This window comes from Talaromyces amestolkiae, assembly GCF_001896365.1.
Source record: "Talaromyces amestolkiae strain CIB chromosome Unknown scaffold1.1, whole genome shotgun sequence".
Classification (NCBI taxonomy): Eukaryota; Fungi; Ascomycota; class Eurotiomycetes; order Eurotiales; family Trichocomaceae; genus Talaromyces; species Talaromyces amestolkiae.
In genome coordinates, this window is record NW_024468037.1 from 342791 (window position 1) to 368820 (window position 26030).

General features: G+C 46.7%; 8 protein-coding genes across 8 annotated transcripts; 3 read left to right on the forward strand and 5 right to left on the reverse strand.

The window, feature by feature from the left end:
- Nucleotides 1-1465: 1465 nt before the first annotated feature.
- On the reverse strand, nucleotides 1466-4283 carry BHQ10_000110 (uncharacterized protein; the record flags this gene model as incomplete). Its single annotated transcript, XM_040873099.1, has 3 exons — nucleotides 1466-2365; nucleotides 2416-2870; nucleotides 3443-4283. The coding sequence occupies 3 exons, from the start codon at nucleotides 4281-4283 to the stop codon at nucleotides 1466-1468; spliced, it is 2196 nt and encodes a 731-aa protein (XP_040728615.1).
- A 368-nt stretch (nucleotides 4284-4651) lies between these two features.
- On the forward strand, nucleotides 4652-5918 carry BHQ10_000111 (uncharacterized protein; the record flags this gene model as incomplete). The annotated part of the gene is made up of 2 exons (XM_040873110.1): nucleotides 4652-4713; nucleotides 4772-5918. 2 exons carry the CDS (start codon nucleotides 4652-4654, stop codon nucleotides 5916-5918), a joined length of 1209 nt encoding a protein of 402 aa, XP_040728616.1.
- A 218-nt stretch (nucleotides 5919-6136) lies between these two features.
- BHQ10_000112 (uncharacterized protein) lies at nucleotides 6137-10410 on the reverse strand (the record flags this gene model as incomplete). The annotated part of the gene is made up of 7 exons (XM_040873121.1): nucleotides 6137-7134; nucleotides 7191-7470; nucleotides 7529-7662; nucleotides 7715-7983; nucleotides 8036-8378; nucleotides 8435-8588; nucleotides 8638-10410. 7 exons carry the CDS (start codon nucleotides 10408-10410, stop codon nucleotides 6137-6139), a joined length of 3951 nt encoding a protein of 1316 aa, XP_040728617.1.
- A 448-nt stretch (nucleotides 10411-10858) lies between these two features.
- On the reverse strand, nucleotides 10859-11229 carry BHQ10_000113 (uncharacterized protein; the record flags this gene model as incomplete). Its single annotated transcript, XM_040873132.1, has 3 exons — nucleotides 10859-10887; nucleotides 10949-10981; nucleotides 11052-11229. The coding sequence occupies 3 exons, from the start codon at nucleotides 11227-11229 to the stop codon at nucleotides 10859-10861; spliced, it is 240 nt and encodes a 79-aa protein (XP_040728618.1).
- A 353-nt stretch (nucleotides 11230-11582) lies between these two features.
- On the forward strand, nucleotides 11583-14973 carry BHQ10_000114 (uncharacterized protein; the record flags this gene model as incomplete). The annotated part of the gene is made up of 4 exons (XM_040873143.1): nucleotides 11583-12408; nucleotides 12466-13527; nucleotides 13577-14169; nucleotides 14227-14973. The coding sequence occupies 4 exons, from the start codon at nucleotides 11583-11585 to the stop codon at nucleotides 14971-14973; spliced, it is 3228 nt and encodes a 1075-aa protein (XP_040728619.1).
- Nucleotides 14974-15853: 880 nt separating this feature from the next.
- On the forward strand, nucleotides 15854-16857 carry BHQ10_000115 (uncharacterized protein; the record flags this gene model as incomplete). The annotated part of the gene is made up of 2 exons (XM_040873154.1): nucleotides 15854-15929; nucleotides 15986-16857. The coding sequence occupies 2 exons, from the start codon at nucleotides 15854-15856 to the stop codon at nucleotides 16855-16857; spliced, it is 948 nt and encodes a 315-aa protein (XP_040728620.1).
- Nucleotides 16858-18651: 1794 nt separating this feature from the next.
- On the reverse strand, nucleotides 18652-20260 carry BHQ10_000116 (uncharacterized protein; the record flags this gene model as incomplete). Its single annotated transcript, XM_040873165.1, has 8 exons — nucleotides 18652-18897; nucleotides 18965-19319; nucleotides 19373-19403; nucleotides 19449-19474; nucleotides 19527-19551; nucleotides 19602-19731; nucleotides 19797-19841; nucleotides 20180-20260. 8 exons carry the CDS (start codon nucleotides 20258-20260, stop codon nucleotides 18652-18654), a joined length of 939 nt encoding a protein of 312 aa, XP_040728621.1.
- Nucleotides 20261-22790: 2530 nt separating this feature from the next.
- On the reverse strand, nucleotides 22791-25714 carry BHQ10_000117 (uncharacterized protein; the record flags this gene model as incomplete). Its single annotated transcript, XM_040873176.1, has 3 exons — nucleotides 22791-24002; nucleotides 24447-24694; nucleotides 24748-25714. 3 exons carry the CDS (start codon nucleotides 25712-25714, stop codon nucleotides 22791-22793), a joined length of 2427 nt encoding a protein of 808 aa, XP_040728622.1.
- Nucleotides 25715-26030: the final 316 nt, after the last annotated feature.

The following is a 26030-nucleotide window of genomic DNA, read 5'->3' on the forward strand; positions in this document are numbered from 1 at the left end:
CCTTAGGGGCACCCCAGGCCCTGCACGTATTGTCCGTCCACCGCCCAATCAGGGAAGGTGCAGCCCTTAGTCAGCGAACCGCGAACCTCGCTTGCGAAACAGCCAGCCAATCACAAGCACGACCTGTCATCGCCTGGGCTGACGATCTGTCTGGAAGGGGGCTAGCGGCTGTGACTAACCGTATCGGTGTGTTGCCCCTGACGCTTGGCCCATGCGTTTACCTACATAATAGGCTCTAGACCTGACTCTTAGTCTTGCTCTCTGGTACTACCATGGACTGCGACTTCTGTGTACGTACTCTATACTCGCCATGTCGGTATGACTGCAATTGTACATCTACCAACAGCCAAACATGTTGTCTCATATTTCTCTTTATCCACGAAGCATTTTTGACCATTGACATGTATATTGCGATGGTCGGCTTTGCGACTATGAAATAGTATGAATTATGGGTCCCCGATAAGACAGCTCCAAAGAACAGAGCCAGGTACTACGGAGGAAGGACTAAGTAGACGCCGGCCCGCGCAGGTGCCACCTTTCTCAGGAACCACTGCTTTAGCGCCTGAGGCCTGCAGCTCAGCCAGGTTTTCGCCGGCTTATCACGGCTGGCTGACCTTAGTGGCTGACCTTAGTATCTGACTCTCTCACTGACTGTTACGTTACCTGCATGGATGACCAGGCTATGCTACTGTTGATACAGTGACGAGTCAATGCGATGCATCATTCCTAGTACAGTTCAGGGACCTCTAAGCACATGATGGCGTTGAAGAAGGTCTGGCCAAGCGCTCAGGGACTCTACAACTGAGTCACTATTAACTGGTCAACCTGATCCCTGCGGTAAATCATAATTCAGTCAAAGTCACAGAACTGAACAGCCAGCCTTATCCATATGCATTTGCTATTTATTTGTAACTATACACGAAAAAAGCGATGGCTTGGGTTTGAGAGAAGTACGTATACAACTAATCACATGACAGATCTTACCCTATCTTACCCAGACGATATAGAAAACCCAACTTTGGGAACCCGAACTTGAAATAACCATCAAACAAAACCTCAAATGAAGATCGCAATCCCTCATCCATTGCATTTATGTGCGTATGCTTCACCTGCGTAATTTCTCGAACTCATGCATCGTGATTGGTGTATTGCAGAAATGATCGATCGATTGGATCGTGATATGTGTTTGATTACAATAGCGCGTAGCTACATGTACATAGTATGTACATACTGGGATATGTATGTATTTCGGTGGATCCGCAGCGACTAGTAGTTCTAATATTATACCATTATACAAACAGACTGGTATATTCCAATACTTATGTCAGATCTACCAGAAATGACCAGACTCTCGCTCCCAATTTATGTTAAATTATTTTCTGTAGCATTTTGGGTGCAAATTCAGCCTTCTACTAGTTGCGAGAAAAGCATTCCCTAAGCATTTCGTTTTCGAGTATGCTTTCAACTAACCACACGGCCCAGCTAACATTGAGTACTGCCCTCCAGCTCCAGCCCAAGAAAGCCTCTTGCCACGAACAGCAGATCCATCAATCAACGTCGCAACTACAACATCATCATCAACACTGCCCTGTCCGCACTGATAACCGGCATTGAACCCCCATGAATACGCTTTGCCTTCAGATGTGATGAGTACATTGTGATCCGATCCAGCGGCCACAAAGGAACATCCAGAGATGGGCAGCGCCGTTGCTTCAAGTAGAATGCGTGGCTTGCCGCGTTCTGAAACGACGATTTGCGGATCATCAAGCGGCAGAGTACTCAAGTCAAGACCCATTTGAGCGCCATCCATACGGCCCCAGACCAGACATTCACCTGAGTGACCGATGCCAATTGAGTGGTGAGTCCCGCCTTGAATCATCTTCATGTTCCTGCCTTTCAGAGAAGAGACCTTTTGAGGGGCAATAACTGTAGTCCCATTTGCACCAGCGCCAACTTTGATACCCGTCTGTCCAAAGTTATTCAGACCCCATGCCCAAGTATTACCGTTGTGATCAATGGCAAATGCATGATCACTCCCAGCGTGAACAGATACGATCTTCGTCCTAGCCGAAAAAGGCACAATGCCAGGCACGAGTCCAACACAGAGATACAGCTTATCGAGATTGTCTTGCTTAACAGCCTTACTGAGCTGCCGGCCAAGGAGTAATCGACGGCCCAACTGGTTTTGCTCTGACATTCCCCAGGAGTACACTCTACCGGCAGAATTGAGCGCGAGGCAGAAATTGTAGCCAGCGCTAATCTGGACAATGTTCTCAAGACCGGGGATCAGCATTGGTTTCTTTTGTTTTTCGATAACTTGGTTCTGGCTCTGGTTCCAGTAAAAGCCATGGTTTGCCTCGTTGCTCTGCGGATGTAATCAGTTTGATTCCCTGACATCGATTGATGGTTACTCACAACAAATGTCCCCCATCCATAAACAAAGCCTTTGTCCGTCAAAGCAAACGACGCACTATCGCCCGCCGTCACCTGAACGATTCTAGCACTCTTCTCAAAACTTTCTGCTGGTATTGCAGTCGGCGTAGACTCATACGGATTCAACTCTCCATCTTCACTCTCATCTTCCGATGCGTCATCATCACCATCAGCAATTTCTCTGACACCACCATCCCAAGCCGTCTCACGTCCCAGGGCATGATTATCATTAACACCCCAGGTCATAACGTGACCATCTTGCGTCAAAGCGACGGCATGCATACCGCCAGCTGCGATGTCGACAACACCGACTTTATCTGCATCTAGCAGCGTATTCAAACGCGGTCTGACCACATCTGTAGCATTTTTGGGACCAAGACCGAGTTCGCCGGCACTACCTTCTCCGAACACGTAGACATTCAGCCGTGTCGTAGGTGCTTTGTTATTGATTAGTGTTGTTAATGATACCCTTTTTGATCCTGAAGTAGTTGCTGTAGTAGCAGATTTGACGCGTTTTGGAGGTTTAGGGACGACCTCAGAACGGCGTTTGCGTGAAGACGTTGACTTTTTTTGAGCCATATCTTCCTCAAAATTTTCGAGATTGTGTGGCCACAGAGGAAAAGTTGATGGAAGAAACAGGTTATTGCACCCCTGCCGTTGCTGATGTAAATAATAAAAGGTACCAGACTGCTGCACTAGCGCTTCATCAAAACAATGACTGCGACTTGCCGACAGTAGTCCGTTTTGATACTCCAAATTAAATACTAATTTTCGATATCTTCTGTCATAAAAAAAGGCGTATCGACTTATGGTGACTATTGAGAAGTGATTTAATTCGTGCCATCATGGCATATCGGCCAACTAATTATAATACAAGATATCCTATTGTACAACCTATAAAATCAAAGCGCAGTGCCATGCAATACCATCATATCAAAACAATGCTTCTAAAACCCCCAGAACTTATTAAACCTCATACGCCATCCTTCATAACTATTCAGTTTCGGACGTACGTCGAGATAAAAGCTCAACTTTCCAGGCCCTGTAGCACCCATAATGCCTCCAGACCCTTCTCCTTGCGGTGGATTTACTGCTGCTGTTTTCCCCTGATAGAAATCAATCACATATTCTACCCTCTCTCCACCGCAACGCTCAACGACCCAGTCATGACGGTCAAAGGGCAATTGATACCCCATCAACCCATTAAGACGGGCTCGCGGCGAAACGAATTGCGACTCAGTACCCAAGCCCCGAAAAGCATATAATCTGGGTCCACCGCATTTACTACTGCCCGGGTCGGAAGAGGGCGAATTCTTTTCCCATTTCAGTATCTCCTGCCAGGCCTTTTCGTTCACGGCGTTGTGGATAGGTATTATAGAGGCGACTGAGGTTGCCAATTCTTTTGCAGATTGGGTAGAGCCTGGTACGTTGCTCTTGCGTATCAGCGCTTCAAAGAATTGGCGTTCGGAGGGGTATATCCAGTTGCCCGTTGCTTCGTCGTGGCCTGTTTCGGACTCGGCATTGGAAGGTGTGGCGTGTGAGGCGGCTGGGGATGCTGCGTAGGGTGAGGGTATGGATGATCTTGTGTCTGGKGTAGTCGGGCCATCATAGGCTCGTGGAATCGTGCTCACTTCGCGATCGTTGGATAATTGTCGCTGGAGCTTGGGGTTGGCTTTGTCTTCATTCGTCGCATTGCCTGCAGAGATAGGATGAGGATGGGGAGGTCCGCCGGCAGAGCCTCCTTGTTGTAGCCATATTTCGCGTGTCTTGTGGTCAACTGGGCATTTAGACTCGTCCGGAGACGGAGATGCAGGAGTTGCCGAAGCTTGAGTGCTGGCGTTAGCACCCATCTTGTTGTCCCACGTCTATCTGTACGTATTTTAAACCTTTGTCGTAGATATAACCCACGTTTCACGACTTGCGCAAGCCTAATATGTGTCGAATGATAAACTGATTCTATTGGTAATCAAGCATGGTCAAGTCGGAGTCCGGGAGAAAGTCTCAAAAATTAAAGCTTACCGCCTAACCCGTTTGGGAAGGGCTGTAGCGCCCTCCTTTTTGGCCGAACTTTTGGGACCCCTCGAATTCAGGACGAAGGATAATACAAATATATGCCCAAGGCCCCCCTCAATTCGGGGAGAATCCTTTTGACTACACCCAATTGTGCTTACATAAAGAGTCCCTGTTCTTTATTTCAAACTTCAAGTCGATTGTTACCATGGCTGACAGCAATGTGTTCCGCGCCACTACGACTGCTCCAGTAAACATTGCGGTCATCAAGTACGATCCCCGACATTTCCCTGACAAGAAAGACAGCACATCTGACATACAACCACAGATACTGGGGAAAACGCGATGCGACTCTGAACCTACCCACAAATTCTTCTCTCTCCGTCACCCTCTCTCAAAAATCCCTCCGCACCGTAACCACCGCATCATGCTCGCCCAACTACCCCGCGGCTGATGGTGATACCCTCACTTTAAACGGCAAACCCGAAAATATTAACGCTTCCAAGCGAACACTCGCCTGCCTCTCAAGCCTGCGTGCGCTGCGCAAGGAACTCGAGTCTGCCGACCCCTCTCTCCCCAAACTTTCCTCATACCCACTCCGTGTCGTATCAGAGAACAACTTCCCGACGGCCGCTGGCCTGGCCAGTTCCGCCGCCGGATTCGCAGCTCTTGTCCGCGCCATTGCAGACCTCTACGAACTGCCGCAATCACCCACAGACCTCAGTAAGATCGCCAGACAAGGTTCAGGCTCTGCCTGCCGTTCCTTGCAAGGGGGATACGTCGCCTGGCGTGCCGGCACAAAGGAAGATGGAAGCGACAGCGTCGCCGAAGAAATCGCTCCTGCATCCCACTGGCCTGAGATGAGGGCCCTCATCTTGGTCGTCAGTGCCGAAAAGAAGGACGTACCCAGTACTACGGGTATGCAGACCACCGTGCACACCTCACCGCTCTTCGCTACTCGCGCAGAACACATTGTGCCCAAGAGAATGATCGGTATGGAAGAAGCTATTACCAAGCGAGACTTTGCTGCGTTTGCGGATTTGACAATGCGTGACTCGAACAATTTCCATGCTTGTTGTTTGGATTCTGAGCCGCCGATTTTCTATTTGAATGATGTGTCCCGCGCGGCGATTCGGCTGGTGAATGATATTAACCGTGTGGCTGGCAAGGTTGTGGCGGCTTACACGTTCGATGCCGGTCCAAATGCGGTTATTTACTACCTCGATGAAGTCTCTGAGATCGTCGGGGGTACCTTCAAGGCTATCCTTGGAGGAGAGTTGGAGGGCTGGGAGGGTCCTTTCGGTGATAGACTCAAGAGCATCTCTGCTGGTGTCGATCTCAATAGCTTGGACTCGAAAGCTATCGAGGTCTTGAAGACTGGAATCAGCCGTGTTATCCTTACTGGTGTTGGTGAAGGTCCGGAGAAGATTGATACCCACCTCGTCAGTGAGAAGGGTGATATTTTGAGCCTTTAAGACTACTCATGGTTTGTCTGAGGGCATAACGGCCGTTTCTTTTGTTAACCTGTTTCCTTCTCGGGACGTAAATACCTACATAGATACTATTAACCAAATTAGCTTCAAAAATCAATATCACGATGCATGATGGTTATCTACTGCTGCTTAATTTCCATCATTGAACATAACTTTTTAGTCATCATCTATCATCTAATCACATCACTATTTGAGTACAATCAGCCCAAAAGAGCTAACTTCTTAAACTCCTTCATAACCGGCGCAGCACGCTTCTCCCCGGCATATATGCTCTCCAAGAAAACACTATCACCACCAACAGCCGAACCTGTCTGCTCCGCTACCTGTTCAGCATCTTCAGGTTGCTTCTGCTGCTCTTCTGTCGGCGAGTCAAAAACCTCCCCAAGAGCAGACGAACACAACCCCAACACCTCCTGAAGAGCCTTCTCAACCGCAACAGCACGTTCCCTCATGCCCCGCCGCAAGAGCCCCTCAATCAACGCGGTGGTTTCATCAAAAGTGCTGTTGACACGCTCAATCAAACGTCGAACACTGTTCACGAGATATTCTTCCTCATAGACCGTTCCCTTGCGGCCAGCTGCACGTTTCCGTTCTTCGCGGCGTCGGGTCTTTGATGTTCGGCGTGTCATGTTTGTTCCGCCCGTATAGCGGGTAAACATCGTTCGACCGGCGGCTGTTGACGCGTCAGTGGGGGCAAGGGAGACATTATCGGGTATATCGACTCCGCCGGCAGCAGCGTCGAGAGATGGGTCTCCGCCGAAGAAGGCCAAAGGGTCTGTTAGGCGCTTTTCGCGCAATTCGCCGATCCGGGGTACCTGGGCGTTCAGTTGAGCTTTGCAGTCGGCCAAAAAGTCGGTCGTTGAGCCCATAGCTTCTGCGAGGCCACTGTCAACGAGTTCTGGGATACGGTCTTGAAGGCCGTTGATTGCTAGAATGCGTGTTGCGTCCGCGAATCGCGAGGCGCGGCAGAAGAGTGTTGCTGCGGCGGGATAGTTTTTGAGGTGGTCTGCTTGGATTTGAGCGGCGGAGAGATAGTCCTTATCCTCTTCTAATAGGGTTGTGACCAGGCTACTGGCGTGGTTCTCTAGCTCGGTTTGTGATAGAGGAACCATTAGAGCGCAATAAAGAGATTCGCGCCAACGGTGGGCAATCTGGTAGGATTTGTATGCCTCGTCATAGATACCAAGGGATTCGTAAGCTGTAGAAATCATGTTAGAACATGTCGTGAGAAAGATTAGATTGGCTGTGTCTCACCAATGGCGGCTTCTTGATAATTACTTTGTTCATACAAGTAATCGGCATACAAACGGGTCATCTCACTCAACTGCTCTGCCTGATACTTGTATAGCTCAAGCGTCTCTCGGTAAAGGCTGTGTTTGACGGCGTATTGTTTTACTTCATCGAATGCCTCGAGAGCATGGAGATGTTTCAAAGCTTTCGCCGATCGAGCTAGATAATTGTCGATTTCGTATTTTCGACGAAGTTCGGGGAGAGTCTGAAGTTTTCGGAGGAAGGGAAGATATTCTCGCGGATCCTATTCACTGTAAGTGAGAAATGACGTTTCCTTAGAATCATGAAGGTTGGAGCGGTACCATTTGAGCTTGCTGGGCAACGAGAAGTGTGAGCTCAAGGTCGTACAGTCCGAGAGCGTTCTTGTAAAGATGAAGTGCGTCGGTCAAAAAGCACATGTGCTCAATGGCTTCTTCGGCTTGTGTTGGACTCCGCACTAAGTTGCGTCAGTTTTGAAGACGATCATGGCTTTTAATGAGAATACAAACCTCTGAGATCTGCCACTAGTTGTAGGCCCGCATCAAGATCTGGAGGAAACTTGCACACATGAGCAGTGACCACATTTTGCAGGTTTGTGTCCATTTTGTTCTTAAGAGCCACCAAGAATGCATCACAAATGCGGTTGATCTTGCTGTCCTTTGATGCTTTCAAAGCTAGACTGGCTGCAGGGCTGACTCCGGTCTTTACTGCAGCGTCCGCTTCAGCTTTCGAAACTGTTAGTGTATCCTTGTAAAGAGTCTGAGACACATCTTCTTCTCTATCCGGAAGTCAGCGAGCTTGATCCAAACATCAAGTGAAAACAGTCATACTTTAGGCGCGACAGGAACTCATCAATGTAGTCAACTCTCTTAACCTGCGCAATGAAGAGAGGAACATTCTCCATAAACTGCTGAGGAGCATAGTCGTGGAGGATGTTCATATCCACCATCTGGCTTCGACATGCAAGATATGCCGAGCGGTACTCCTTTGCATTAATGAAACTTCTGATTCCCGCCAGAACTAATGCACGAGGGTAAATTGTCTCCAAATTTCCTCGTGGCATCTGCAATGTTACGGCAAAGTTTGAAGGAGTCACTGTTACTATGCGTCCACCACGTTCAATGCTCCTGCATCGCTCGTCGGTCTCGGGTGTATCGGCAGGKACTTCCATGTCTATGCCAATGTTAGTCTTTTGTCTTGCAATTATCCTGCTATACGTTGTTTAATACCTTCCACATTTGTGATATGAACAAACTTTAGGAGATGTTGTGTAGTGGTGAAAATAATGTGAGCTGGTGTAAGAATAAAAGAAGTACAGTTCTTCGCTAACAGTCGTCGATTGGCATACAAAGCTCCTGTTCTTGTCATTGAGACAAGAATGTCCTATACTCCTTAGTCAATTCATACTGCAAGTATTGTGCATGGAAAGTACCTGATCGTCAGATATGTAGGTGCTAGCCGCCCATTGAGCCTCGAGTGTAGGGGCTGTGTCGAAAGCGGATATTTCCAACTCTTCTGCGGACAGCACGCCTTGTAAATAGGCTGTGCCCTTTGATTTAAGCGAAAGCTTCGAGATCCATAGCTTGTCGTGCCGAATGTTCGGGAAAATGCTTTGAATCTGCTCCTCTGCGCTAATCACATATGCCACAGAGCTTTCACGAGTATCTAGTCGTATTCTTTCAACTCGACGATCTGGACCGTCGTGAATGAGGATAAAGACCTCGCTATCGTGGAGGAAGGCGATCTGTCTTGGCCGAGAGCTGGGTGTTTGAGGAAGAGGATGGCTGGACTCCAATAACGGCAAAGGGATTGGGCGAGTTTTCATCGGCCAGGAAAAGATAGAAAAACTATCTGTCGTAAGTACCGCAATTCTAGCACCTGAATGACTGAATGCAACATCCACGATATTAGAGTCGACGTTGATTTCACAATGAGCCATGGGCGGGGGAACGCCAGAAAGTCTTAAGGGCGTTAATTTTAGTATTCTTCCGTCAACAACACCAACTGCTCCGTAATCATCTGGACTCGTGGTTGAGCCATGAGCTACATCAGAAACCCATTCACAATCTATCACGAGGTTGGAAGAAGCTGCGATGAGCCGCAAAGCTTTTTCATGGTGCCAACGAACAGACTTCTTTCCTTCGCCGACAAGCGCAATTTCTTGTTTAAGATAGTAGTGGTAGTTGCCCATAGTCCAGAGCTGAACACGATCTTTGAAATGTACAGCCAACACGGTGGAGTCGATGTTCCAGTTGAGATAAATATCTGATGCCCAGGTTTGTCGTTCTTTTTCTGATAGTCTCAGCGTGAATTGACCGTGCCGCAAGCCGTTGCGCTCAAAGAAAACCACATCGATACGGTCATCAAGGCGCTGAATGCCGGCAATCAAATTACCGGATGGTCTCCAGCTTAAGGCTCCTTCCAAGCCATCCACTGGTTCGCTAACACTATCAAGAGTCCCCTCTCGAGAGTATACTCTGATTACGCGTCGAACACCATTTCCCACGCTATTCACGGCAATGAACGCGCCATCCCCTCGCCAGCTGATGGTGGTACGAGAATCATCAAAGTCACTGAACTTGCCTTCATCAACCTTTTCAGGCATTGTGGGATCCCTCAAGGCTTTGGCTCTTTTGCCTTGAAACTGGGTCTCTTTCTTACCCCAACCGACAGAGACATGCCTTGAGAGCTTGAGGTCATCTGGAGAGAAAGTGATTTCTGCGACATTTTCAAATTCGCGGGTCATGTAGAGCAGCGTGTTTGCTCTAGTCGTAATGGCCAAAAGCTCTTCATCAGGAGACCAGGCTGCAGCCGAAATGCCAACATCGACCGAACCAAGAATCTCAATCTTGTCTTCTCCAGGTTGAGGGTCCTCTCGAACAATAATGATGTCGCCCCCTTCAAGAACAAGGATTGCGGTCAGGTTGTCTGCAAAGTACTGCAAAGACAAGACTCGATCACAAGGCAAGTCAGGCAGAGGACTTGGTGCGTCCCATGATGCGATCGTCTCAAAGTCTTCCTGGCTGGCGGGAGATGTATAAACTACATCGTGTCGCTTCCTCCTCAGTTCGATAACCTGATTATCTTGCTCTGGCCCAAATGTGCAAATGATAGAGTCTGAAGCAGTGTCCCACGCTGTGGCAGTCAAAGGGAGCTTGGATCGTAGCTCGACTTCGGCGAGGCGCACGTTCTTTAGATTGCGCATCTTGCTTGAATTATTTGCCCCTCCTCATTGATCAGTCCATCAAATTCGGTCAACCTGCGATAAATCTGGTACTTTATTTCATTTGCTAATATCCAGTAATGGGTTTAGCTGTAAATACGATTCGTGGTGTCGATTAGCCTAAAATGTCATATCAAATAAAAAATTATTGAGTTGATCCGCAAATTTGGTGTTCCGAGATCCATCGATAAAATATCAACCAATGACTTCATTCACATTTCCGATTGCAACCGTCTGCCACAGAACATCATACGACTACGACTGACCACAACAAGATATGAAACCTGAATAAACAACAGATTGAACTGTTCGATGAAAGATTTCTTAAGATTCTCTAGTTTTGTACAAATGAAATCTTTAATTCGAAGTAATGTAACAGTCCCTTTTCTCACATCCACCTCAACTAAGCAATCGACTCGGCGCGCATCGTCTAAGGACGGGTCTTGTAGGTTTGCCAGACTGTAGCATTGGATTAGCGAGAGCAGAATGAGAACGAGCTTCGAAGACAAAGAAAACCTACCGGCAATGGCGAATGGAGCACCGAATCCGGTGACTGGAAAGCACACAATTAGTCCAAATGTTCTGGTATATCTATCGCTTGAAGCTGCAATGACTCGACGTACTCATGAAAGCCCAGTAACGGAAGAAGAAGTACTTGGTCTTGGGGTTGAAGGGAATGTTGGAGCGAGGACCCTCAGCATAATGGTAGGGACTGGCGAGCTGTGCACGGGTGGTAGAGAAAGCACGGCGAGTGACAAAGGCGTTGGCCAATCTGGCCCGGGTAGCGGAGGCGGCAATCATCTTGTTTCAATTAGACAGGAGTCAATTAATGGTTCTTCAATTCGTATGCGTACCTTGAGTAGAGGTTGCGGAGGAGCAATTGGGAACTGGATGTCAGCGTGAGAGGGAGCGGCATGAGAATCATCAGATCAGCTTAGACCTTCAACCCGAGTTCCCGCGAGTCACGTGGTGTGTATTCACGTGATCACTAATACACCAGCCAATGAAGGAGCGGCCCGCGCGCCTTCCCTAATCGGGATTCGCAAATTTCTAGTTCGCGCAGCTCTCCTACTTTTTTTCCTTCTTCAACTGCAATAGTATCAGTCATCTCCTTTTGCATTCCCTTTCACCGGTGAGAGGAGTCAATTGCCGAGATGGATGACTTATTCGATGTTTTCGAAGACAAGCCAGGAGCTTATGTCTCAGACGACGAGTCCGCAAAACCTCGACCAAAAAAAGACAAGAGCAAAAAGCGGCAAGCAAACGGAGATGTGAAAGCCAAAAAGCAAGACTCAAAACTCGAGGACGACGACGTCCTACCAGACGCCCCAGCTGCGACGAATGGCACAGATCACTCTGTCGAAGAGAATGGCCGGCCAGAAGCGAAGCGTCAACGCATTCAGGACGTACCAGCAGCGGTCGTCGCCGATTCCTTCGAAACAGAGCAGGAACGAGAAGTAGCTGCCTCAGCCGGCCTACAAGCTACCCAAGATACAGGCGCCGTCGTGCTCTCGCATCAAGTCCGCCACCAAGTCGCAATTCCACCAAATTACCCGTATATTCCTATCGCACAACATGTGCCTCCCGAGGAGCCTGCTCGGGTCTGGCCGTTTACCCTTGATCCTTTCCAGCAGACCGCTGTCCATTCGATACAAAGAGAAGAGAGTGTTTTAGTTTCGGCCCATACAAGTGCTGGAAAAACAGTTGTGGCAGAATATGCTATTGCGCAAAGCTTGAAGAAGAACCAGAGAGTCATCTACACTAGTCCTATCAAAGCTTTGAGTAATCAAAAGTACCGAGAGTTTGCGGCAGAATTTGGCGACGTGGGTTTGATGACTGGCGATGTTACAATTAACCCTACTGCAACATGCCTTGTCATGACTACGGAGATTTTGAGATCTATGCTTTACCGTGGTTCTGAGATCATGCGAGAAGTAGCATGGGTCGTCTTTGACGAGATCCACTACATGCGTGACGCAAGTAAGTTTCTTTGCTCTTCAAATTGAAAGGTCTTACTGACCACTTTTCTTAAAATAGCTCGTGGTGTTGTTTGGGAAGAGACTATCATTCTACTCCCAGACAAGGTTCGCTACGTGTTTTTGTCTGCAACTATCCCCAACGCTATGCAGTTCGCAGAATGGATTGTCAATCTGCATCATCAACCATGTCACGTCGTTTACACTGATTTCCGACCCACGCCGTTACAGCATTATTTCTTCCCTGCTGGTGCGGAAGGAATCCATCTAGTTGTCGACGAAAAGGGTGTTTTCCGAGAAGATAACTTTCAGAAGGCAATGAGCACTATTGCCGAAAACAAAGGCGACGATCCGGCAAACGCTCTTGCGAATCGCAAAGGTAAAGGCAAAGACAAGAAGTTCAACAAGGGAGCCAACAAGGGTCCATCTGATATTTTCAAGATCGTCAAGATGATCATGCTCAGAAGCTACAACCCCGTCATTGTCTTCAGTTTCAGCAAGCGTGAATGTGAAGCAAATGCTTTGCAAATGAGTAAAATGGCTTTCAACGACGATTCCGAGAAAGAAATGGTTTCCAAAGTCTTCAACAGCGCTATCGAGATGCTTTCTGAAGAAGACCGACAGCTCAAGCAGATTCAGAACTTGTTGCCTTTGTTGCGACGTGGTATCGGTATTCATCACGGAGGTCTGCTTCCTATTTTGAAAGAGACCATTGAAATCTTGTTTCAAGAAGGTCTTCTCAAGGTACTTTTTGCAACCGAAACGTTCTCTATCGGATTGAACATGCCTGCCAAAACAGTTGTTTTCACAAGCGTGCGGAAGTTTGATGGCATTGACACCCGCTGGGTTACACCGTCTGAGTTTATCCAAATGTCAGGACGAGCTGGTCGAAGAGGTCTGGATGAGCGTGGTATTGTGATAATGATGGTTGGCGAAGAAATGGAACCGGCCGTTGCCAAGGAAATTGTGCGTGGTGAACAGGATCGACTCAACTCTGCTTTTCATCTAGGATACAACATGGTTCTAAATTTGATGCGAGTTGAGGGCATCTCCCCAGAATTCATGCTGGAAAAGTGCTTTTATCAATTCCAGAACACTGCTAGTGTTGCTGGTCTGGAGAAAGGTTAGTAATGAAACCTCCCTTCATGGTCCGAAATTACTGACAATTTTAGAACTTGCGGAGCTTGAGACTAAGCGGATCAATATGAACATTCCCGATGAACCGACCATTCAGGATTACTATGATTTACGAAAACAATTGACAAGATTTACTTCTGACATGCAGGAGGTTATCAGCCATCCCGATTACTGCTTACCCTTCCTACAACCGGGACGTCTTGTGCATATCACGCATCAAGGTAATGACTTTGGATGGGGCGCCGTTGTGAACTACAAACAGCGGAGATCAAAGAACCCCAATGAAATCCTCGCCCCCCAAGAGTCATATATTGTGGATGTCCTATTACAGGTTGCGGAAGGGTCTTCCACCGGCACTCGCACTCATACCGAACTGCCACCCGGCATTCGACCACCTAAAGAGGGCGAAAAGAGTCATATGCAGGTCGTGCCGGTGCTCTTGAAGTGTCTACAATCTATATCTCACGTGCGAATCTTCCTTCCCAAAGAGGTCCAAACGGTAGATTCTCGGGCAAGTGTCAAGCGATCTCTTGACGAAATTAAGAAGCGATTTCCGGATGGTCTGGCCCTCCTTGATCCAATCGAGAACATGAACATTACGGATGACTCCTTCAAGAAGCTTATGAGGGTAAGCTCTTCAGTTTTAGTGTCGTTCCTATAGTAGATTGCTAACAAAATGTAACAGAAAGTTGAGGTGCTCGAATCACGACTCTTGGCTAACCCTCTACACAATTCGCCTCGTTTGCCAGAGTTATACGACCAATACTCAGAAAAAGTTGAATTGGGCGTTCAAATCAAGGCCGTCAAAAAGAAAATATCTGACGCTATGTCGATTATGCAAATGGATGAATTGAAATGTCGCAAACGAGTCCTTCGGCGACTCGACTTCATCAACAAGGAAGAAGTTGTCCAGCTCAAGGCTCGAGTAGCATGCGAGATCAGCACTGGTGATGAACTCATGCTGAGTGAGCTGTTGTTCAACGGTTTTTTCAACAACCTCACACCCGAACAAATCGCGTCTGTCTTAAGTTGCTTCGTGTTCGAGGAAAAGGCTAAGGATACACCTGCACTGACTCGGGACGAGCTAGTCAAGCCGCTCAAAGAAATCCAGAATCAAGCTCGGATCATCGCCAAGATTTCCATGGAATCGAAATTAGCGGTTAATGAAGAAGAATACGTACAAAGCTTTCACTGGGAGCTTATGGATGTGATTTATGAGTGGGCTCACGGCATGTCATTTGCAGAAATATGTAAGATGACGGATGTTTACGAGGGTAGTTTGATTCGAGTCTTCCGTCGTCTAGAGGAACTGATGCGACAGATGGCACAGGCTGCCAAGGTCATGGGTAACGAGGAGCTTGAGCAGAAGTTTGAAACGTCTCTCACCAAGGTGCGCCGAGACATTGTCGCCGCTCAATCTCTGTACTTGTAATGAGCGTGTTGTCATTGGATCGTTTATTTCATATTCCCGCATGGCATTGGCGTTTTGGAGGTTTCGGCTTGACCACAAAAGTTCAGACTAGTCAACAGAAGTAGTTCTCTTAACGTTACATGGTATAAGTGAGAATAAATGTGTATATTTGTTGACAAAGAGAAACTGTACGTACGGTTGGACCCAATCATCATGCAGCCACCAGCGATATACTACGTAGGATGTAGCTGACCCCTCATACAAAAAGTACTTGACCCGGGACAATACAGCAATACGTAATTACAATACCACGCAAGGTCCTCGTGCTCTTTTGCAAACGGGTCTAGCTGCGATTTGGTTGCCTTGCCTACGGTCAGGCAGTAACGCTAGTACCATAATACTGTAAGAGCCGGAGAAAACAAAACGCAATACGGGAATGTGACGGACTGATTTCGCCCGCAACAGCCGCAGCCCAACCAAAAGTAATTTACAGTACCCGCTCCATACGCTAAGGTCCGTAAGCTACTAGTAGTAAGTCACCACCGCCAGTTTCCAGCTAAACTCTCTATTCCGATCCTCGCTTTCCTCAACTGACATCCCCATCCTCTTTTAACTTCACACCTTCTCAATCTCACTGATCGATCATCTTCTCTTGATAATCGAGATCTCGAAAGTGTGGACTTGTGACTACGAAAAACTCTATCTTCTGTGATTTTTTTGTCCTCGAGGTCGGTGCAGCCTTGTCGATTTTCTTTCGCCTCCCTTTGCCGTTAGCCACAGACAAGCCAGTCGATCGAAGAACACGGGTACATTCATTAAATTCCAACGACGATACCAACGTCTTTTTTCGATCGTCGAACAGTGGTCGAGTTTTCTGGGCAGCCACCATCTCCAAATCATCATGAACAGTTTGGTGGCTACGCCTCCTGTTCCTCCACACTTTTACGAACATTCCCGCTTTTCTCCTTCACGTTCCAGTAAGATATTCTGTGTCTGTTCACAATTTCTGGCTTCATATATATTGACTGAATAGTGTCTACACCAGTACAACAAAACACCAACCGAAAACGCAAGGCCGACGACGATGGCAACGATGTCGATGTTCGCATGTCCGCTTCTCCCACAAATTCTCCAGCCTTCACTCCACGTCCCTTGCCCAATCGCCAGATGAAACGGTCCCGTCCCAATGTATCTGGTCGGCCTTTGTCATTACCTAGACTTCTCGAGACCTTGGACACTGAGGCTTTACGGTCGGTTCTGCAGGCAGTCTGCCAACGTCACCCAGAACTAGGCGACGAGGTTGTCCACACTGCTCCACGGCCGAGCGTGGCGTCGACATTGCAAGTTCTCCGGAACTATCAGTCGACGCTACAAACATCAATCCCTCTGGGAAGCGGCGAATACCTTTCAGACTATGCATATAACCGAGTGAAGCAACATCTCTTCAGCCTACTCGAAGCTTTGAGCGATTTTACACCCCATTTCTTGCCGCCCAACGAATCTCAACCATCGGTTTCCTTGACATATCTCGATGGAGCAACGGACATTATACACAGTTTGCCAAAATGGCAGACACCACGACACAACATCGGCCGTGATTCAGCTTACGAGGAGATTGGAAAGGCGTGGGTGCTGGTGATTCGTGAAGCCGCCAAACGTGGTGGTGGTATACAATTACAGTATGGAGGCTGGGACCAGAAACTAGCGAAACATAATGAGACGTCCGGTGGTAAATTACAAGACGCAGTCAACGAGCTACGGAACAGCCTGGGCTGGATGGGTTCGTCTGCTTTGCCGGGGGCTGGTGCTCCCAGTGCATCGGGAGGTGATCAGACTTCGATACGCGAACAACTCTTGTCTGGAACATACGGAATGGGCATGCCTCTGAAGGTTGGGCCCTGGTAAACGACAGAACATTTTTTGCATGGTCTGGATCAATTTTCTCATCTTGCTGTCGATATGCTTTCGATTCATTTAACGGCCTACAAACTTTTATTACGACACGACATATAATGATACCTGCATCAGTCCTAGAGAGTTCTGTGAAATCCAGCGGCGTTACTAGTTTATGGCTCTTGTTTATTCCGGAGTTGACCTAAGATGGTTTTGGATAGGTTGAGAAAGCAGAAGTGGCTCSCCMCYATCTGTGCTATCAGCGATATTTCATGTCATATTTGCTCAAAAGACATACTATATTCCTGTCCCTCTTTTCTTTTTTCTTGACGTTCTTAATCAATCACTTGCTCTATCGTATTTCTACCTGTTACCTAACAAATGGTGTGTTATTGGCTGTGGTGTTCATTTCTTTTCTGTCTACAAATCAGCTCATCATGCACATCATCCATATATTACCATGACATGTCACCAAATGCGGGCATTGTTTTTCTTTTTGTTGTTTCGACTAGCAAGAATAAAATAGGTTCATGATCATTCCTACGTCCTTGAAATCAGGCCTGTAAGGCAAACTTTAAACTTAGAGATAGATGTAGAATTGTATGAAGCTTCACATAACCTACCTAGACGCGTCAGGGGGATACCTAATTTCACCAACCTCATACAAGATTTATTGTATTTCCGTCTCTCTACCATCTCTCTCGATAACACGTCAGGATCCTCACATCAACATCCTAGGAGAAGTAGCAGACAATCTTCCCTTTCTCAGATGATATTGGAGACCAACATGCTGGATCACAAGCAGTACTACAGACGACCATCCACCATCGACACCAAAACTGCCCGACGAAATTAGCTCCTCGACTGATACTAATATTGGGCACAACCCTCGCTTCCCTCCAACTCCTTTGAGCGTTACAAAGACCCGTCTCGGCACAGGTTGAGTATGTCGGTTCTTTCTCACCCCTTGACAGGTGATTTGGACGAGGGCCAGCATCCAACGACCGAAAGGTCAACTGCGAATTGCGAATTGAGCTATCACCGAAGAAGATCAGAGACAAGGTTGGCATGGCTTKCGAAAWGCACTCGATTTCGGATGGTGGCTCCCGGAAAGAGAGGGGAAAAAAGGCAGCGTAGTAATGTCCCTCGCTTTAGTGATGACTAGATGAGTGTGGAATAATCAGGACTGAAAGGAACAAAAAGCAGTGATGCTTAAGATACCACAATAGATTGACTTGGGCTGATGGGCTGACGGGCTTCAAGAAATGAACCTGCCTTGAGGATGTGACTGCTGAAAAGCTGTTGCGAGACTTAAAACAGGATACTTATATCAGTAAAAGCCGAGCATTGTTGCGAATTCCAGTAATTATTTGGTGGTAGAGATCAGGCTGGTACTTGGCAGATCCCTAGAAAACCTTGATGATGATGACTAGGATAGGGACCTTACTCGAGGACGTCCTTGATCCTACTGAAAGGTCTTTGGGACCCCTCCTCTCCAAACTGTTAGAAAGTAATCCATGTGCTTGAATGCATGTTAATTATCTTGGTATGTTTTGACTAAGAAGAAATCAATTCTTAGTCTAAGAAGTTAGTGAATTTGATACAATGTGAAATGTCAATACCGCGCTAGTCAGATACGGTTAGTATATATTATGTCTACACAAGAATCTGACATAATTACGGTACAGATAGTAATATGTTACACATAGCCCTAATCCGACTTATGGAAAAGATATTAAAATATTAAGGCCGTCAATCATTATATCCAAAACCCGTCTATCTCCAAGCCCGAAATTAAACAATCAATCAATCCGTTGCATCATCAGGTTTCTGCCCATACACAAAATGCACCAGCGTATAGATATGACATGAGCGATCCTTGAGAATGTTTTGAACTTCATTCAATAATACCTCAACTTCTTCCTTGGGCCATTTCAGCACATTGGTGTACAGGCGTAGACTGTAGGATGCCATCCCCTCGAACATGTGGAGTTGTTGGTAGCGGCCGAGTTCTTTGAGTTTGGGGTCTTTGGGCCAGGGATTGAAGGGTAGCTATATCATCATCCAAGTATTAGATAGGAAGTATCAAGGTGACATGAATTGGGATGGAGAGACCGACAGGATACGCCACGCTCTGCACGTTCCGAAACCCAGCTTCCCTCATCTTATCCGGCCACGTCCTCACCGTCCTCATATTCTTCCCAAAAGTGCGCGCCGCCCGATGCAGATTCTCGCTCCACCTCACCCAAGCCGCCGCCTTTTGCCGTGAGTCATCGTCACAAAAGCAGTTCAATTCGATGCTCTGGAATTCAGCCCATCCGCCCGGGTTGAGGTGTTGGTAGGATTGCGCAAATAGGCGATCAAAGTCCTGCACCATGCCTTCCATTTCGCGGCCGTGGATGAAGTCAAATTTGCTGGAGTAGGACCATTCGCTTTCGTAGTCGTCAACTTCAAAGCGGAGATTTGGTGGGACCCTTCGTTTTTAGTTGATAGTACTAGGGAGGGGGGTTTGTTGTATGTATCTTACCATGATGGCTGGATAGGGCTCAAATCATTACCTACTTCGCATTAGCGAGGATATGAAGGAAATGTTAAGAACATACCCAAGACTGTAGAACTCGGGTATTCACTAAGAAACTCAGCACGATATAGGGATATGCCACTACTGACAACAGACATACTCCGCAAAATCAATTGCCCATATTCCTATCCTTAAGATCAGCTTTCATCCGTCTAGGTGATACATTGCGACATACCGGTCCCAGTACCAAGATCAAGAACTCGTTGCGGTTGACTTATCGGAGAAAGATGGAGTTTCCCGCCGGTAAGCATCAGGTAGATATGATGCGCAAKGTCCATTCGAGCTTGTTCATTTTCGTCGTTGGGCTACGAAAACTAGTATCAGGGGGCTGCAAGTTGATAAAATCATTTGAACAAGGGGATGAACTCACCAAGAGATGTGATCCTTCTCTAAAGGCATGATATCTCCGCCCATTCTAGCCAAATCAGTCATGGTGAACATACCGGGTGAAGCGCGATCATACTTCATATCTAGAAAAATGGCAATATCAGCGATATGAACGACTACTTTACGGCTGTGAACCTACTTGTAGTTTCTCACACTTGTTGAAATAGATGACGTATAACTCTCATCTCCGATACTGATTATATTTATGTTAATTCCTGTCTGTTATTTTTCTAGTACATTGCAATGTTGGAAAGTCGACTCACGAGCCATGAAAAGCAGAATCGGAGTCACTGGAATTCCGATCCTACTTCTATCAGTCCTCAATACATTCAAATCCGATTTGGGTTATAGGATTTTCTGACATACATCAGCCTCAATATTTCCTTGATGATCCGACGGTTGAGGAATTTCGGGGACAAAGTCGATATGTGAAGGCGAAGGCTCCATATTTAGATGGTCTCAATCGTAGTGCGTTGATAAAAATTGCAGCGGAGTAGGTATATCCATCAACCTGATATCAAATACTAAGGTGGTTGACCTCCTACCGCACAATAACGCATAAATACCTCAAGGGCACCTGGTATGTCAACTGATACGATACTGGAATCGCTCACTCATGTAGGTAACAGTTCACGTTCACATGCAACGTGAACCGATGACAAAGCAATATGAGAATTTCCGTTTCTCAGTTTCACCCTTTCAGATATACACGGTAAACGTCTTTCCGGACAAGAGAGTAAGTGGGACCGAGACCGCATTGATCATTTATTAGGAGTTGATACTAAAATGATCGCAAGGTCTAAACTAAAGATTGGGAATCCAACAGACTAAATTGGGTCTTTGGTCAAGTCTGACGGTATTGGATGGTGTTTAGTTTGTTGAAAATTGCTTTTGTAGCCCTAAATTCGAACCTCCCACTTGCTCAACACGCTACCTCCATTAGGGCGAACCGGTGACCTGATTAGACATTTTTTCTGTTTCAATGGAAGATTGAATATTTTCTTGTCGATAACATGTGCGTGGATCTAGATAGCTTTACCTTAATGCTAGGTCATCAATTTACGCTACGTGTGTCATGCAAGTCAATATTGCGACTGATAAACACAGCCAACCACAGGTGCATTTCGTACAAAGCTTCGAATAGGTAGTGTTTGATCATTCGAAGTCCACATGAGATGATTCTAGATTCACCAACATGCATCTAGGGAGAGAACAAGGAGTCATGGCCCACACTATCGGCAAGTATGTGCCAGTTGTACGGACTAGGGCATTTGAAACCGAGGTTTCCGAATTAGTTGATTCATTTGACTTCGGAAGAATGTCCGACATGATCCTTTATCTTTCTTCATTACGGACAAAAATAGAGACAAATTGCTACTTTTACTCCGTATAAGTAGCGAACCTACCAAATTACACAAGCTGTCATGGTAACAAAGACAAAGATAAAGAGAAGGATGAATCCAAGAAGAGAAAACAAACACAGGTGACAAGACAGGACAAGCCTCAAAAATAAGAACTAAGAATCGGTACACTGACCACTTCCGATCAGCCAATTGAGTATTTGATTTCAATCCAATCCCTGCAATAATCAAGTAATTTTATAGGCGTCGAACGGATTTTTCCAAGTTCATAATTTTGGGGCATTAATTTCTCCCCACTTGGACGCCACAAGAAACCACACTTTCAGCATATCTTACAGCATCGAACACGTACGACACTTGCCCCTTCTTTATCTAGCCTTGATATCAAAATAAGTAAGAGGGGTTATATGGAGTAAAGTGCAGCACTCGCCCGATATTCAGCGGTTCAATGCTGTACATATCGAAAAGTTCCGTACGTCCATTGAACTACTAGCTGAGTGAGGACGACCCAAGAATGGGAATTTCAAATTCATTTGAAACACCGGTCAGAAATGGAAAAAGAAATTAGGTTCGTATGTACATATACAGTGTACACCGCTATTGTGCAAGCCCTAGAAACGGACTCACTTAAGACGGAAAGTAATGGCATGTTTTTGGGAATTTCCAAGTCTCACACATTTGATCAGTTGCAGTCCATTCTCCTGGAACCGAATTATTGGTATCTGTGTAAGAGCTGGCATATCATATCAAATACTTTTAAGATGTAGGTGCTCGGGTTTCACGAAGCAGTTGTGCACTACTTTTGATATGATCGTAGATAGTTTAATACATCTAATCATTTTCAGAGATAGGTTCAAGTGCTTGCGACATACTATTGCGAGTTTGCATACAGGTATGCACAAATGTGTCATCTACCTAATGTTAGAACTCGAATGCTTTGTAGACATACGAAGGTCTGAAAGCTCACCGAGTTGAAATCCAATAGAATCAATGTCCGAATCGATCCTGAAGGAACATTTCAAGGGCCTCACCGATTGGCTCATATTGGCTAGACGTTGCATCGCACATTTACATCATGAGACAATCGGAAACACGAGAATATTGAGAACAGGACGAGGTGACTGCGAGGGCTTATCACAATCCTTGGGCAAGCCCTTACAATGACGGTAACTTCAGATCTTCGTTAACCATGTCAAGCCAAGATTCCATTCTGATGTACTGCAGCTTCCAGGATGACTTCAAGATCTTTTACTTTGTTTCTCGTTACTGATTTGTCGGATTCGAGCGACGCCTCTTTCAGCACACGTTTACCCTTCGTTCCGTCACGGGGCAATTCCGTATCTTGAACGCTGACTAGAAGTTTTGATTATATCTAAACAGAGTAAAGTACTACTAATGAAATTGAATGTGATTCCATTAATAAGGTATGATAAGGAAAGGTTAATAGCCGATGCTTGCCCTAGTTAGGGTTATTTGACTTGAGCCCTAATAAGTTTGATGTGAGTACCAGGGTTGATCTCGACGCCATGTCATGAAACCATGAAACAAAAACAAAACTTCCACAATTAGTGATAATATGTACACATTTCTGAAAATTCTGAAAGCATAAGAATGTTTCAAATGATGGCCTTTCTGGCCAGTCTCAAGAACCAACTTGCATCAGCCCATCCCCCTTTCTCCCCGGGCTTTTCTACAGATTCCGTAGCCTCATCATGATTGATGACACTCCCCGAATCGTCATCCATAGTCTCGTCTTGATGCAATGCAGCAGCGGGCTCAAAAGCAACAGTGGCATGACGACTAGACACATCTTCAGAGACAGGAGGCGGTGAAACGGCAGGATCCTCTTCCACACCAAATAGAGTCCAACCAACGAATTGATCTACCCAAGTGCCGAGACCATATCCTCGCTCACGCGTCAAACGCTGAAATTCGTTTTCGTCCATTTCATCATCTGTCCCCTCCTCTGAATCATAGGACGATGAACCAGATAGGTGATCATCATCGTAGTCATCATCGTAATCATCCAGACTACGGCCATGGATAGATGCAATCTCAGCACGGATTCGTTCGTCCACAAAGTCCGGGAGTGTGGCATGATAGCTTCCTATACTCGATTTACGGGAATGTCTAGAGGCGCCACCACTCTCCGGGCCCATTGCCGTCATGGCGAAATCTGCGCGACTAGCATATCGACTATGCTCGCGGGATCTCGATGGGCGTCGCGAAAGAGCTGCCGGTGTAGACACAGCCGATGAGCGCGCAGATCGAACAAATGGTGTACTCCTACCCCGTCGATGATGGCGCGTTGTCCGAATCACATCCGGCTCCACCTCGGCTACCAGATTGGTCGAACTCTCCCTCTTGACTAACCAACTCTGCCCTTTCTCTTCCCGGGTTGACGATGTGAGCGCTAGACCTGCTCGAAGCAGCCATTCCGAATCTTGCGACTTTCTTTTTGCGGCGGATGGTGTTTGAGAGCCCGATTTTGATGTTCTGGGCTGTTGAATTTGTTGTTGATGTAGTTCTCTTCGAGAGCCTAGACTGCGAAGATCGGTGTCGCTGAGCGCATGATTCGAGCTCCTAGTGCGCCTGTGATGTCGCGTTCGGGAGCTAGCGCGTGAGTGTGACAAAATGGGTGGTGTGCTCGGGACTGAAGAGCTGGAAAGGTATGAAGTGGATTGTCCGTGGGCGGACTGAAAGTAATCATCTTGATCCGGCAAATCGTCGATAGGAAATCGTGGCGTAAGTGGTGCGAGCGAAATGTGATTTAGGGCTGGGTGAGAGCGCCTGGACCGGAAAGGGCTATGGGAGGATGGTCTGTAGGACTAAGCACTTGTCAGCATCCAAGCTATACACTACTAATATCTGGATACTAACCTCCATAGCCAGATTTTCTTATATATAATAGTCCAGTGTCGATAATCCGGAACAAATAAGATGTGAAAGAGTTGACTAGAGATAGAGGGAAGAGTGTTGATGTAGAGGAAAGCGGGAACAAATCACATGTCAAATGCGGAGTCGGTTAACCATCTTCGGGTTGTTTAGCCGCCAACCTCACCTGTCAATCCTCTTTCACTACACATGTTTCACTACAGGATTGTGGCAACTCTGGAATAGAGGCATTGTGTGGTTGCTTGTGAGGTATCTCTACATCATATTACTAAAGGTCTAATTGACTACAAAGACACATGGATTGGACGACTTTCTGCTTCTCGCGGCGATTTCATATACTGGGCCACCTCATTCCTCGCCCATAAATCCGCCAATACATCATAATCCATGATCCATCGCATACGCTCTCGCATGGTGCCCGGATTGAACTTGTCGTCAAGCGAATCTGGATCTTGAGCGCTCGCTAATCTGCCTACTTCGTAACTTGTCTGCGTAATTCGGTCTGTGCGTGGCTTGCGAAGATCCTTGTAGAACTGCAATGCGGCATTCAAATCGTCGTTCTTCCAATATCTGAGAATGGTGGCGAGTGCGATACCGGATTCGATGGCCATGCATGATCCTTGACCTGTACCTCAGTTAGCATATCTCAGCAAGCTGTCTGGTCGTGGGGATGATGACCTTGATGAGGCAGCGTCGAATGAGCAGAGTCGCCCAAAAGGATGATCCCCGACGATGTATCACTTTCATTCATCTCAAACCATTTATCCACCGGCTTTCGAACATATAGCGCCTGCTTCATCATCTTTCCATCCGGTGAGCTTTTACGTAGTCCCGCAACGATATCCTGCACAGCTGGACACCAATCCTTGACATGATCATGAAATCTATCAATTTCTGCTCGCGACATCCAGTTCTCCGAGGTCCAGTCTTCAAGCAACTCGGACATGAATCCAATAATTGCTGCTTTGGCCGTGCCAGACTCTTCATTACCAATAGGGAGAATCAATATATGTCTTTGCGGACCTCGAAAATTTGTCGTTGCCCGCAACAACTGCGCCGTCTCGTTCGGTAGATTGTCGTACTCTACAAATCCACGATATACCATTTGACCTGAATAATCAGGATGGTCGATGATGCCTAGATATTCTCGTACAGCGGACTTGATACCGTCGCAACCCACGACAATGTCTGCTTCGGTAATAGTTCCATCTTGAAACTCAAGCTGATAACCTTTGTTTTCTTCACTCCTTCTCACACTAACCAGCTTCTTATTGAGGTGAATTTTGCTATCGGGTACTCGCTCCTTCAACGTATCCAAAAGATGTGCACGATGCAACAATCTCGCCTTGGGATCCTCGGACTCTTCAACATGTCCTAAGTACTCCCCATTGCGATAACCCCGATATTCCATGTAGTATGGTAAATCATGTGATGATTTCTGTAGCATGGCCTCTTTTAACCCGTACGAATCGAGGATTGTGTTTGCGTTGCGAGTGATATTGATGCCGGCGCCGACTTCGCTGAATTCAGCGGCTCGTTCGTAGAGTTCCACGTTGGTGAGACCGACGTGCAGGGCGGCGTTGATGAAGGACATGCCTCCTAGGCCGCCGCCGATGATGGCTATTCTCTGGTCTTTGAAGCCCATGATCAGTACCTGTTAGAGATGTCTAATGCCCTGTTTTGAATCAGATGTCAATGGTAAGTAGCAAGCAACGCAAGGTGTCAAGCTGAGATACAAAGAAGCTAAGATAGTTTTAGAATCTGACTTATAACTAGCTAACTTAATTAGTTATGCATCCCAGCTTATTTAATCAATTATTCTCTCTTCTATTCGTTGGTAATCAATATTGAGCCTAGGTAAATACTTCACTTTCTCGGATAAACCGAGTCCGATGTAGTAGATGGAGTACGTAAACCCAAATTTCCAGGTGGACGAGGTGGACGAGGTGGACACACCATTT